The 15,683-nt window shown below is 40.2% G+C and overlaps 1 protein-coding gene across 2 annotated transcripts in view; it reads right to left on the bottom strand.

Moving 5' to 3' along the window:
- aub (aubergine) overlaps window positions 1–15,683 on the bottom strand; it is a 322,859-nt gene that overhangs the window by 253,269 nt on the left and 53,907 nt on the right. For both annotated transcript variants that reach the window (XM_067147583.2, XM_067147584.2), the window contains exons 4-5: window positions 13,883–14,096; window positions 695–906 (exon numbers count right to left, since the gene is read on the bottom strand). In XM_067147583.2, the coding sequence (XP_067003684.1) occupies window positions 695–906; window positions 13,883–14,096 (426 nt within the window). The remainder of the gene's footprint in view (window positions 1–694; window positions 907–13,882; window positions 14,097–15,683) is intronic.

The raw sequence follows: 15,683 nt of genomic DNA, 5'->3' as shown, positions 1-15,683 counted from the left end.
ACAACACAAAAACACTCATACTTTCATCCCGATTAACTGAGTCGCTAGCTCACGCTAGCCTCTCTTACTTGCAGGACGATTGCCACCCTGGATCTCCAGCTGTATAAAGAGCACACACTGCTGTGGTGAGCGGGAAATACGATACACGAAGGCGACGGACAAAATCACAAAGTAAGGCATGAAACAAATACGCTTGAAAATGAGGTTTCGTAAATTACACTAGCACATAAGAATTTATCCTTTATCCTAGGAGAAGAGTATTGGCCATACTAGAGATTATATTGGTCAAAAATAGGAAGTAAAAATAAATCTGAAAATCTGAAGACGATTTAGAAACCAGCAAGTTTCCGGGTAAAAAGGAAGGGTTGGCAGGTATGCAGAGCACATACAACTGACTGCGATGGTCTTCCTTATCTCGTTTGCAATATGAACAAAGGCAAACAGACAAATCCTGCCAAGTGAATACTGTGCAAGTTTAACATTCAACACTTTTCTTCATAAAAATGAACACCTGGAGTTATTTTCCAACAAAATCTAAAAGATTACAATTTCTGAGTTGTGATGGCCACCCAAACCAGCAATATGAATCTTTCAGGTTCTTTTTCCATCAGGGAAACTTGCAACAAATATGAGCAGTAGTATCAGCTACTGATCAGCTAAAACTAATTAATGACTGATTTTAGAAAGCACTTACATCTGCTGTGAGACGGTGACTGGTGAACATAACAGTTCCATCAAAAATGTAACCACCGAGAGTATTCTTATGATTACGCATCAGAGCTTTGCGTACACCAGTACGGTCCTCTTCTGGAGCAAAATCAACGCGGTACTGATAGAGACACCAATCTGTATGCGTTTCCAACTTGTAATAATTTGCAGTTAGAGATACCTTACTACCAGCACTACCTGCAAAAGAGAGGAAATCATAAGCACCATTTACAAGCAAGCAGTAACATAAAACGACTTAGACTATGGTGCAAGTATGTATAGAGGAAACACGCTCCAGATCTATTGCTGTATTTGTTTTTCCTTACAAGATGCTTTATGTCGCACCAACACAGATCTTACGGGGATGATGCAATAGGAAAGGGCTAGGAATGGGAAGGCAGCAGCTGTGGAATTCAGTGAAGTACAGCCCTAGCATCTGCCTAGTTGAAAATGGGAAATCACAAAAAACAATCTTCAGGGCCACCAATCGTGGGATTCAAACCAACTATCTCCTAAAAGCAAGCTCACAGCTGCATGTCCCTAACTGCACAGCCAACTCGCTTTATCATCAATTGTTATAAACCTATAATAAAATCATTTTCTCGACATCACGTTAAGGAAAAAATGAAAAACACAGTCTAGCCTCCCTGACGGGACGCAGATGATCGAGGGTGAGCTTGGCGAAAGTCTATTTTAAATGGTGTGATTTTCTTTAACTTTTGTGAACTATTTATACTATATTTTGGTTTTCCTTCTTATTTTATTTATTCTTGTAAAGTGTTTAGTACAATGTTAATTTCTTACCAATTTCGTGTCCGCATCCGTAGCGTAATGACTAGCACCAAAAGCTGCCATCCTCGAGGAGGGGGATCCAATTCTCGGTACCAGAAAGTTAAGAATGGCAGGAGGGCTGGTATGTGGTTAAAATGGTACATGCAGCTCACCTCCAATGGGGGTGTGACAAAAGAGCTGTACCATCTCGGGACAAGGACTGACTTACTTTTACCATTTTCGTAATACACTTAGATCAGGAAAAGGAAACTATCAATTTATTAATATAAACAGTACTAAACAGAAACAAACATTTTAGACTTAACAGAAGAGCTATTTTGTTATATTTGTGAAGGATTAGTAATGGCTATTTTTACAAATGGCTATGGCGATGCCGACAGCTGGCGAAAAAGCGTGGCTTATATAATCAATTCGTACGCACAAAACAATATTGTTAATGCTGATGAAAATGCATTGTTTGTTAGTCTTATCTTTTTAAAAGGTGAGGCCAAAAGGACTTATGGTTTTAGGGCTGGTTCTACAATCTGCTGGTAAAGTGGCTGGCAGCTGCCCAGGAGGTAAACTACCTGGGGGTGTAAAGCAGCTGGTACTTTGCCTCGCATGCAACCACCGCCGCGCAAGCGCTGGCTAGCTACCCGGAGCTAGACACTGATACACGGAGTTGGCTAGACTGATTTTTAGCAACTTCTCGCTTTCGAGTGCGGTGCTCGTCACATGTATGAAGCTTGTTTCGACTGTCTTATTTTCCCGTGCTTGCATCTGCTGATTATCACCAAAAAACCCAGGAAACGACCTGAGGGAGTCTCTACGAACATCTTGAGACTCTGGCTAGAAACGGGGGTGTGATGCGAATATATGAACTCTCCAAGAGAGTTCACTTAGCCTCTCACACCTCAATTCTCCAAATCCTACCTACGCGTGGTGCCCCTGTTAAGCTGAGCAACCCAGTGGAAGGTTGGGTTTCCAACCCCAGTGGGAAACTGGGACAGTGAGCCAACAGGAGTGGAGGACAGTGGAAGGCAACGGGAAACCACCACTGTAATTTTCCCAAGAAACTACATTGAAGGAAGCCTCAAGAAATGTGCGATGCTGCAAGGAACAGTACTGTTTAGGATCTTGGAATGTAAGATCCATGTATCAAGGAAAGCTGGATATAGTCAAACGAGAAATGAAGAGACTGGGCATAGATATACGTAGGTGGTTTGAAAAGTTCTCGGAATGTACTAAAATGAAGTATCTTACCTCGGTGGAACTGCTTTTATTTTTCAACAAAGTCTCCCTGTCGACTAATGTATTTGGTCCAGCGATGTTCCAATGCGTCGATCCCATCTTGAAAATGAGATTCGTCCAGGCCTGCAAAATACCTCTCCAATTCGGCTGTCAGTTCTTCCCTTGTAGAAAATCTCCGTCCACCGAAGAAAATTTTCAGCTTGGGGAATAGATGAAAGTCTGATGGTGCCAAATCAGTTAAATAAGGTGGATGTGGCAACAATTCGTACCTCAGATCATGAAGTTTTGCCATGGCAATAACACTTGTGTGCGGCGGAGCATTGTCCTGATGAAAGCTAACCTTTTTCCTTGCCAAACCAGGCCTTGTTTCGCATATCTTTTCCTGTAGTTGGTCTAGGAGGTTCGCACAGTATTGCCCCATAATTCTTTGGCCAGTAGGAAGATAATCTATCAGCAGAATGCCTTTTGCATCCCAGAAAACTGAGGCCATGAACTTTCCGGCCGAACGCACTGCCTTTGCTTTCTTTGGTGGTGGTGAATCGGCACGTTTCCACTGCTTTGACTGCTGTTTTGTCTCTGGGATATAGTAGTGGACCCAAGTTTCATCTGTAGTCACAAACCGGCACAAAAAATCTTGTTGGTTGCACTGAAAACGGGCCAGACTTTGTTCGGACATTTCCAATCTGGTGCGTTTACTGCCCAATGTCAAGAGCCGAGGCACACACCTTGCAGATAAATTTTTCATACCCAATCCTTCGGTTAAAATATAATATACCCGTTCAGAAGACATCCCTACAGCTTCAGCAATCTCCCGCACTTTCAGTCGATGATCCTCGACCATTTTATGCACTTTTGCGATAAATTCTGGAGTCGTAACACTTTTTGGCTGTTTACTATGCGGATCATCATCCAAGCTCTCTCGACCAAATTTAAACTCGCTGGTAAACTTGGCAACAGTTGAAAATGAAGGAGCGGAGTCCCCCCAGTGTGTTCTGAAAGTCAGCATGAATTTCCATTGCTTTCATACTTTTCTCTACGAAGTATTTAATCACTGCTCGAATCTCAGTTTTTTTTCCGTTGTCACAAATCACTACGCGGGAACAACAACAAAGAGTCGTCACTACCATACTCCTGCAACTAGAGCACTGATGCGCCACGTGTTCACTCACAAAGGATGTGTGATTATTGCGTGGGAACCTCGTTGCTCTAGCACTGACATCTAGCGGTGATTCCGAGAACTTTTCAAACTATACTCGTACTGGGAATAAGTGAAGTGAGATGGATTGGTATTGATGAATTTGCTACAGATGAGTACATGGTCTACTATTCTTGACATGAAAACCAAAAGAAAAATTTAGTTGCCCTCATAGTTAATAACAGGGTGCACAACACTATAATGGGGAGCAATTTTAAAGCTGATAGAATGATGTCTGTAGGTTTTCAAGGCCAACCTTTTAACATCACAGTCATACAAATTTACGCTTCAACCGCAGAAGCTGAAGAGGAAGATATTGACCAATTCTATGAAGACATACGAGAATTGCTACAGTTAACACCAAAGAAGGATGTAGTCTTCATTATTGGTGACTGGAATGCCAAAGTAGGAAATCAAACTATAGATGGAGTAACGGGAAGATTTGGCCTTGGCACAACAAATGAAGCTGGACAGAGACTCCTAGAATTCTGTCAAGACAACTCACTGATCATTACCAACACACTGTTTCAATTGCCCAAACGACGCCTATACACCTGGACCTCGCCAGATGGTAAATGTCGGAATCAGATTGACTACATACTTTGTAGTCAGAGGTGGAGGAGCGCTGTACAGTCATCCAAAACAAGGCCTGGGGCTGATTGTGGATCAGATCACGAGCTCTGAATTTCCAAATTCCGGCTCAAATTAAAAAGGATTGACAAAGCCAAACCATGAAGCAGATATGACCTAAATAGCATACCTCCTGAATATACAGTAGAGGTTAGAAACAGATTTAATGGATTAGATTTAAGAGATAGAGTCCCAGAAGAGCAATGGTCAGAAGTACGATGTGTTGTTAAGGAGACAGCGGAAAAGCATATTCCCACGAAAAAGAACACGGCCAAATGGTTATCAGGTGAAGCACTACAAATAGCAGAAGAAAAAAGGAATGCAAAAATCAAAGTGGAAAGATCGAAGATGTCTAAATTAAATGCAGAGTTTCAGAAACTAGCTAGAAGAGATAAGAATGCCTTTTTGAATGAACAGTGCAAGGAAGTTGAGGAATATAACAGACTGGGTTAAGACAAGAGATCTTTACATAAGAATTGGAGACATCAGAGGGAAATTCCAGGCGAAGATTGGAATGATAAAAGATAAAAATGGAAAAGATCTTACTGAAGCAGAGGAGATTAAAGAAAGGTGGAGGGAATACGTAGGCAATTTGTATAGGAAAGATCGGAATACTCCTGATGAAGTTACTCTGTTGTCAGACAGAACCAGATATCCTAGAAAGTGAGGTCAAGTGGGCCCTACAAAGTATTGCAAACAATAAGGCAAGTGGTTATGATGGAATCCCAGCAGAACTGTTCAATATGTCAGCAAGTATGGAAAACCCAGCAGTGGCCAAAAGATTGGAAAAACTCAGTGCAAACAATAAGGCAAGTGGTTATGATGGAATCCCAGCAGATCTGTTCAATATGTCAGCAAGTATGGAAAACCCAGCAGTGGCCAAAAGATTGGAAAAACTCAGAGTTCATCCCAATTCCAAAGAAGGGCAGTGCTAAAGAATGTTCATACTACCAAACAATCGCACTTATATCGCATGCTAGTAAGGTTATGCTCAAGATCCTGCAAAATAGGCTTCGGCAGTATGTAGATCGAGAACTACCTGAAGAACAACCCGGTTTCCGCAATGGCAGAGGAACCAGAGATCAAACTGCTAATATTCGCTGGATTATGGAGAAAGCAAGAGAATTCCAGAAAGACCTATACTTATGCTTCATTGACTATGCTCAAGCCTTTGACTGTGTTGACTATAGTAAATTGTGGCAAGCACTCAAGACTAAGGGAGTACCAGATCATCTTATTTGCCTTATGAGAAATCTCTACTCTGATCAGGAAGATACAGTGAGAACCCTATATGGAACAACTGAATGGGTCAAGATTGAGAAAGGTGTACGTCAAGGCTGCATATTGTCACCTTATTTATTCAACTTATATGCATAGTATGTGAAGAGGAATGCCAAATTAGATGAAACAGAAACTGGAGTTAAAATTGGTGGGAGACATAAATAACATTAGATATGCTGATGACACCACGCTGTTGGCAGAAAGTGAAGAACAACTAAAGTATCTATTGATGAAGGTGAAAGAAGAAAGTGCAAAAGCTGGACTAAGGTTGAATGTCAAGAAAACAAAGATCATGGCAACTAAACCTATCACCTCCTGGCATATAAATGGTGAAACAATGGTGGTTGTTCCGAGTTTCATCTACTTGGGCTCCAAAATAACTGCTGACGGCGATTGCAGCCATGAAATTAAGAGACGCTTGCTCCTTGGGAGGAAGGCAATGGCCAACCTTGATAACATTTTCAAGAGTAGAGACGTAACTTAAAAATGAAGATTCGTATAGTGAAGGCTATGGTCTTCCCAGTAGTGATGGGACATTCGATTCATTTTACTGAATCGATTAATTTGATTCCGTTCACGTTACTGAATCGATACAGTGATCCGATTCACGGCACATTAGTCACCGCTCCTACTGCATCGGTGTAGTATGTGCTGGTAAGACTGCAGCAACAGCATTCAGTGCTCGCAGCTGCCATCTGGTCTTCATACTATGAACTCCTTTCTTTGAAAAAAATGCTAGTCACTAATACATCGAAGGTTTCCGGTGACGCAGGGTGGGAAAGGTTAGGATTAGGAAGGTAGCAGCCATGGCCTGAATTAAGGTACAGTCCCAGCATTTCCTGGTGTGAAAATGGGGAAACTATGGTACACCATCTTAATGGCTGCCGACGGTGGGATTCGAACCCACCATCCCCCGAATGCAAGCGCATAGCTACGAGATACTAACCGCACGACAACTCGCTCAGTCATTTTTGAAAATATGTATTTTTCTATCAGCTGAGGATTTTTTAAACCGTCATATTTTGTATAGGCTACCCGAGATGTGCAGTAGCCCGCTGGTTTTCTGATTCAAATAATGTTGGTTAAGTTAATGCGTCTGTCCACATATGATTGAAGTCTTTTGTAACGATGTGACATATGAACCGAGAGAATACTGAGCCATTCTTCCCAATATAAAACAGGTACTTTTGAGTGGCCATGAGCATGACTCAGTCATAGCGCACGCCAGAGTCGAGTTTAATTGTCAAATGTCAACTATGTTATAATACTAACAAGGGGACATTCCCTACTCGTCACCTCCGATTTCGCTCAACATGCAGGGCTTGGCTAGAAATAAAAGTACCCGAAGTAGAAACTCCAGATGGCCAAGCGTATAGAAAAAAAAAATGTTGACGTAGCTTCGCTATGGGATTATCAGGAAGACTGACTTTGTGATTTCCCTAACTGAAGTCAACATAGGTCATTATAAAAACGTCAGTAGGAATGTAGCGATTAAAAGCAATGATATCATAAATACTCGATCAAATGAAAAAATGCACATTTTCTCACTTTTAACGAACAGTACTACGGTGCCGATCTAACAGCCCAAAGTTCCAGAGCTGGACTGACCAGGCCGCAGACAGCCGTGAACACTCCTCTGCTATTGTTGCGTTAAATATGCAGACTTCTCATTCAAATCAGTGCCTCAGAGTAGGGACTGAATAGCTCGAATGCTATGAGGAACCTGTGTATTTATAAAACAGGGGAATGGCATGCTAAGGAAGAAAGTTGCCTAACTCCCCAGCTACTTCCCGCCAATATTTAGGCAGACTGTTACAATCGTACGACTGGGCAAGTTGGCCGTGTGGTTAGGGACGCGCAGCTGTGAGCTTGCATTCGGGAGACGGATTCGAACCCCACTAACAGCAGCCCTGAAGATGTTATTCCATGGATGCCCATTTTCACACCAGGCAAATACTGGGGCTGTACCCTGATTAAGGCCAAGGCCACTTCCTTCACACTCAAAGCCCTTTCCTATCCCATCGCCGCCGTAAGACGTAACTGTATCGGTGCGACGTAAGGCAAATAAAAAAATATATACTTTGTACGCAGCAGTAATTCTATCGTAGATAAGGGGCGAAAGAAAACAAAGCACATCACAACAAACAATGCTCAATGTAATGTTATTGTTGATCAATTTTATGAGCTTTCTATATTGTAGGCCTTCACATTTAGTATTCTTTCGTCTCTGTGATATTAGGGCGTCTTATAAAATTATTTATAGCGTAGACTGTAGTTCCTTATTCTCCGACTTTACCGATTTTCATTAAATCCCGTTTGCCCATTTTCTCGTGACTCGGCGCTGATAAGGACTTGTAACAAAAATTCAAATTCATGAATATCATAGCCGGTATGGTAACAGTGTATAAGACTTAAATGATCAGCTACATAACTGTAGTATTTCTTCGTACGACCACTAATAATTATTTGGGATTTGTATTTTAGGCCTACCCCTAAATAACAATTTATTCGGCTTGAATAAAATTATTTATGGCCTAGATTGTAGCGACTTACTCCCCGACTTTGCATACCAATTTTCATTAAGATAGGCCCACTAATAAGATAAATATTTGAGAACTGCATTGTAGGCCTTCCCCTAAACTACCATTTTACTCACCGTGAGTAAAATTATTTATGGCCTAGATTATAGCGACTTATTACCCGACTTTGTATACCAATTTTCATTAAATTCTCTTCAGCCGTTTTCTCGTGATGCATGTACATACATACAGACATGACGGAAATTTAAATTGTGCATTTCGCTGTTACTGTGGGCACAACTGATACAGAAAAACCACCCTTTCAAAAATTCTAAGCAAAGTACAGACTAAACTAATTTTATATATATAGATGAGCTGAGCTCGAGAGTGAATTATAGCATACGATTATTTCAATGTACTATGGCTCACTGTACGTCTCGCTGCAGCGGAAGCTCGGCTCTCCCCCAGTGTCCAGTGAGCCGATAAGGAGCCGTGAGTATCTTGTGTCTCACTGAGCCGTGCTCGTTCACAATTCTTTCGGTGTGCCATGGCTCACCGTATGTCTCGCTGTAGCGGAAGCTCAGGTCTCCGCCAGTGTCCAGTGAATGTACAATATAACTATTTATAATAGTTTATTTAAATCCGCCTTGATCAATACACTCATTAAATGAAAGAAACATTATTTATTAAACCATACATGTTTCGGGAAATCTCAACCATTCCCTTCATCAGTGGTTAGATCAAAGAATAACATAATATGACACAATCTTTTGTTTTACAATTTGAAGGAGTATTGTGTCCCAATACATCATGTCAAAGAGTAAAGAGAACTTATGAAATATTATAAAAATGATCAATACATACAATTTTGGTTGAACTGAATGAGAAACACTATACAAATTTATGATCTTCAAGTTTTTCTTCTTTTCTTCTTTTTGTTCCTTAAATGATTATATGCTAGCCTAAACAGTGGGTTATCTTCTGTACTTTTCTCATTTAAACTTGATTCAGAATTACATTTTTGTGTAAGGTAAATTTCTAAATTTTCCAAAACATTCATTAGTTTTCCCTTTTTGGTCGAATGTAATAATTTCATGTCATTGGAAATGTCTGTAAATTTATGATTCATTTCAACCATATGTTCTCCCATTGCCGAATATCTTTTATGTTTGACCGCATTAACGTGTTCTTTGTACCTTATAGCCAAACTTCTTCCGGACTGTCCTATGTATCGTTTACATGTTTGGCATGTTAATTTGTAAATTCCTGATTTATTAAATATACATTTATTCTCTATTTTATCTGAATTGAAAATTATCTTATTAGTATTATTATCCATTTTCTATGTGACATTGATGTTCTTTTTTCTGAAAATTTTAGCCAGTTGATAAGAGTGCTTATTCACAATGAAGTTAGAACTATGAATTTCTTTTTCTCTTTTCTCTCTTTAATTAAAGTTGTTTTAGGTTCATTTTTCACTTTATTTATCATTCTATTAATAAATCTGTTGGAATATCCGTTGCTACGAGCGATTTGATGGATTATATTTATCTCTCTATTATAATTCTTCTTAGACATAGGTATGTTCATAGCTCTATTAATTAAACTGTAAAATGTTGCCTTTTTATGTTGACCTGGATGATTGGAGTCATTTCTGATAATAGTATCTGTTTGAGTAGCTTTTCTGAAAATTTGGAAATCAAAATGACCAGAATTTCTAGTAACTGTCAAATCTAAAAAATTTAAAGTCCTATCATTTTCAGATTCCATCGTAAAATGCACTTGTCTATTCAAAGTATTTAAATACTGTAATATACCATCAGGTTTAACCTTTCGTTCATCGATAATAACTAATGAATGTTTTGGAAAATTTAGAAATTTACCTTACACAAAAATGTAATTCTGAATCAAGTTTAAATGAGAAAAGTACAGAAGATAACCCACTGTTTAGGCTAGCATATAATCATTTAAGGAACAAAAAGAAGAAAAGAAGAAAAACTTGAAGATCATAAATTTGTATAGTGTTTCTCATTCAGTTCAACCAAAATTGTATGTATTGATCATTTTTATAATATTTCATAAGTTCTCTTTACTCTTTGACATGATGTATTGGGACACAATACTCCTTCAAATTGTAAAACAAAAGATTGTGTCATATTATGTTATTCTTTGATCTAACCACTGATGAAGGGAATGGTTGAGATTTCCCGAAACATGTATGGTTTAATAAATAATGTTTCTTTCATTTAATGAGTGTATTGATCAAGGCGGATTTAAATAAACTATTATAAATAGTTATATTGTACATTCAGACCAGTCAATACGGACCAAACACAATATTAACCTATCATGGTTAAGTTTATTAACAGTGTCCAGTGAGCCGATAAGGAACTGTGTGCATCTTGTGGCGCTCATTCACGATTCTTTCGATGCGCCATGAATCACTGTCTCGCTGCAGCGGAAGCTCGGCTCCCCGTCAACGTCCAGTGAGTGCGCCACTCAGCACTGTCCACTGGGAGTAAGCTGAATCGTGTGCTGTTAGTTCGCTGTTCCTGTGAATAGATTCACTCAGACACTTGAATGAATAGATGCACCGCTTCGAATCATGCATTCAGTAGCCAACATTACTTCCCAGTAGCAACGTACAGAAGCGAAACCTGGACTGTAAGAAAGGCTGAGCATCGAAGAATAGACGCATTTGAACTATGGTGTTGGAGAAAACTCCTTAGAGTTCCGTGGACTGCGAAGAGATCTAATAAGTCCATATTACAGGAAATCAACCCAGGCTGTTCACTGGAAGGTCAAATACTCAGACAAAAACTGAAGTACTTTGGTCATATGAGAAAACATGATTCACTGGAAAAGACTATAACGCTGGGAAAGACTGATGGTAACAGGAGAAGGGGGCGACAACGGACGAGGTGGATTGACGGCATCAAGGAAGCCACGGCTCTCAATTTAGAAAGACTTCGGAAAATAGTATATGACAGGAAGAAATGGCGCACTTTGGTCTATGGGGTCACGGAGAGTCGAAAGCGATTAAACAACAATAATAACAATATAAGAGTTATGGTTAACGATTTATGTCAAGCTTTCGTGATTTTAATCTATAAGCTTCAAAATCAATACCTAATTGGGATTAAAATCGAGATTACATTTTCTTACGCCAGTTATATCATGTCATGTAAGGCAGCGTTTTTGGATAGTATTCCCGTAGTAGACCGGTCAAGTCGCTCACTCCGTAAGAGAAGGTACGCAGGTTTTTGTCTTTCTAATTTACATTTAAAAATTTATTTTCGTTCCTTGCCGCTGTTCGTAACTCTTTTTTACACGCTTTCATATACGTATATACACCCACATCTTCCTTACGGACTTATTGCCTTTGAGCATTCTATCTGCAAGCTTCTATGCATAGATGAAGTATCTCCACGATGCTCTACTTGCAACTAGCTCTGTGACCTCGTTTAGTTCCACATCCTTCCATTTATTGACAATGCATTTCATTCTAATGTTTAACTTTATGAAGATAAAGTTGGAAGGTACTGTAAACGTAAAGAACTAATCAGGGTAAATATCCATTCATAGGAAGAGGAATTCGGGAATGGAATAGTTTCCAATTTCTTCAAAATCATTTACAAGACGACTATGTAAACAACTGATAGAGTTACGAACACAGAACTCTATTCGTGTGGCTGTTGGTCACAATATTGTGAAGAGAGTTTCCAAACATGTGCACACCGCGCTGAGGCACTCAGGCTTGGCTTGGCAGCCGTTGATAATGGAGCTCCCGTTGGATGTTACCACCAAGTGCGAAGTGCACGCAGTTATTTGGTTTTTGAACGCAAAAGGTACTGAATCAACTGAAATCCATCGCCAATTGACGGAAGTGTGCAGCGAGTCTTGCATGGATATCAAATATGTTCTTAAGTGATGTAGGGAGTTTGCAGCCGGTCGGACTGAAATTCACGACGAACGAGCAAAGGAGCGGGAGAGTCAATTTCCGCCGAGACAGTTTTGAAGATTGACCAAATCATCCGTGAAGTTCGGTGGATCACCCTGGATGATCTCCGCACTTTTGTTCCTGAGGTTTCCCAAAGCACCGCTCAAAACATCTTGAACAACATGGTGGCGAGCTGGTATGACATGGGCATTAAAAAACTGTCACAGAGTCTACAAAAATGCATCGACCGAAATGGTGATTATGTAGAAAAATAGCTAATGTTCAAGCTGTAAAATGATGTAAACCATTGTGGAAAGAAACAGGTCTACGTATTTATTTAAAAAAATAGGAGACCTTATTTATGGGATTACCCTTGTATTTAAGCAGATCCTCCTTTACTTGCAGAAACTTGCCTCTTTTTCCGCGATATGCTTTGCAAGACTTGTTGGTCGCTTGAAGTGCACTTCTCTGTTACCGCGGTTGCGCACGTTGCATTCGGACTTGCAACCGCTGCCCTGTTCCCGTATGTTTCGGCATAAATGATCACCGTGAGTTTATATGATGCAGTATTACTCGAATTCTGGCTCACTGTGGACTAACAAACAATTTTGAGATCACAGAAAACACACGTCCCATACCCGAAACACTTGTAAAATAAGTCTGTACCGGACTGGAATAGAGTGTCAGTAATCACTTCTACGCTGATTCTCCCACTGAATTAGTGCAGTGTTATTTCCTATTCACTAGTAACAGCGTGTTGCCCAGTGTTTGGAATGTCCGATTTCACAGTAGGAAGGCTCCTACTTGAGTAGTTATCTTTATTTCGAAGCTCATACAGACCTGCGTGATGGATTTCGAAGAAGTGGGTGCGCCAAATACTTGAACATTTCTTTTTCTTCACTTTGAACTCAAAAATATTGGGATGCGTAAATAATGCAAGGGTGTTACTCATGCGACAAAACACGGTATGTATTAAGGCTGGGGATCATCCAAAAAATTGTGTAACGTGACGTGACAAAATGTGTGACAGAAGTGAAACTATAGCAACCGTGCAAGCAGTGATGTAAGGTATGGATGGATGTGCAATGTTACCTAGCAACCCTGCAGGCTATGTCTTATGGCTGGTTGCCAAGTGAAATTAGCAGCCTTTGATGGATGGCCGTGACTGGGAGGCATACTTATGATCACTTGATTTTCATAAAGGGAAAAGTTTATTCATCCCTCTTTTTCTTGAGCATACTTCTCCAGTTTCAACCTCATTTCTGAAGCCCTTTCAAAAGTGTATAGAGGTTCACTGCAATAGCACGTCTGTATACATAAGTCTGCAGGCTACAATTCAATACTGCCAATAAAGTTGAAGGCAAATGGTGATCAAATCTCTGTAGATAAAATAAAGCAGAGAATCTACCAATTACATTCTTGTAGAGAATTAAAGTTAATTTCCTGTGCATTGAAAATCACGGAACTACAGCACATTCCAGTACAGCACAAACATTATACATGATATCTGTAGATATTTCTACATAAAGAATTACCAGTCAAAAATTAAACAGCAAAATACAATAACATATTCAGTACACAACTCACCCTTCTTTGAACTGACGTGTTCAGGTCGTGTCCTAACAACTTCCAAATTAAGTTGTCGACGGCCACGCATTGTACCACGTCCAACAGTATGTCCATTCCCATTGCCACCACCAGTTATCTCCATCCGGGCAACGCCACTAGCCAATGCCCCCACATCTCCAGGAGGCTGATCAGCCCTAACAGCAGGGGTGCGGTGAGATGCACGTCCATGGCTCTGTGTCACAAAATGATAAATCTCAAATACCACTTATATGATCTAGATATATCCACTACATTTTTTTTTTTTTTCAAGAAAATACACACACAAATCTTGCACAAATTAAAAGTAAATGATCTGAATGCTGAGGTTTGGCCTCTACTTTCTTCTGATATACACTCGAAACTGGTTAAGATGTCCCTCTCTAGTGAGTTTTCCTGGTTATTCCATCACTGTACCAAAGTCCCAGCCTATGCCTTATCAAACACATGTTAATGAAACCTGGATAGCACATTCACATCACTCTTTCGTACGTTTTTAATATTCCCATCATAAGAAATTTAAATTAGCGTACCTGGCCACGTTGCATGCATGATTCGCCAGGGTGAGGATTTGGTAAACTTAATTTCCCACCCGTAGCATGTTGGCCAACAGCTGCAGGGAGTGTCAGTCTCAAGCCAGTCCTTGATGTGGGCATTCGTTTGGATCGCACAACAGGAGCTCGTATGATGTGTTGGTGCTCCATTTTATGACCGTAAGTGCATTGTGTAAGAACGTACGTAAATTAGGCCTACTGTATGTATACAGCTGACGTGTGCTTAATTTATGTCCTATTAAAAACATGCGAAAGAAACCTGCATAGCCCACTTATGTTGCTCTTTAGTATGTTCATAATATTCCCACCATAAGAAATTTAAATTAGCGTTCCTTGCCAGGTTACACGCATGTGCACCAGTGACGACTGGCCTAGGTGAGGAGTTGGTAGAGAACTTGACAGCCTACAGTTGCAGCGAGCATCAGTCACGAATGAAGAGTCTCGACAAAAAGACGGCGGGATCATCTAATAGGCCATATACTTACTTTAGACATTATGGGTTAATAAATAAAATAATAGACAGTTCCTTAGAGGGAAAAAAACAATAGACAATCAACAGATTAGAGTACATGAAGAAAATTATAGATGACAAGAGATGTGGCTCCTTCTACGAACTGAAATGTGAAGAATAAAGAGCTGCTGCCAAGCAACCTCACGGCTGAAGACTAGTGAGTGAGTGAGCATGTGTGAGAGGTGGTGGTGATTATTGTTTTAAGAGGAAGTACAACTAGGCAACCATCCTCGCATGTGTGAGAGAGAGAGAAGTTAATTGTGTAACAACATACACAAATAAGACCTATCGTACTTCTGCATAGTGGATTTTAGGACATTAAATTATGGAGAAGAAAAAAGCTTGTCATTCTACAACCATCATTTTACAGTTCCAGTTTCCCGGGTACTGTTGGCGAGCCTCTTCCATTCTGTCTTGTTGAGATACGTTCTGTTGTTAAGACATCCTCTAGCACTATTCCTCGATCTGCAATGACTATCGAGTGGGTTCTTGGTCTTGCCACCATCCATTTTCCTGCCACATATCCCTCCAAATTAACATACGGTGTCCTTGTTGGCTCCATCCTAATTACATGCCCCAACCACCTCAGTCTGGACATGCTGACCCGATCTAACAATGATGAAACAATCCCAGCTTCCTTCCTAATCACATCATTCCTTAACTTGTCCAGTTTGGTTTTACGAATTGTGGACCTAAGGAACTTCATCTTGGATGCCTG

This window comes from Anabrus simplex, chromosome 5, assembly GCF_040414725.1.
Source record: "Anabrus simplex isolate iqAnaSimp1 chromosome 5, ASM4041472v1, whole genome shotgun sequence".
Taxonomy (NCBI): Eukaryota; Metazoa; Arthropoda; class Insecta; order Orthoptera; family Tettigoniidae; genus Anabrus; species Anabrus simplex.
Note: the sequence above shows the minus strand (reverse complement) of the source record. Positions and strands in the feature narration are given on the sequence as shown.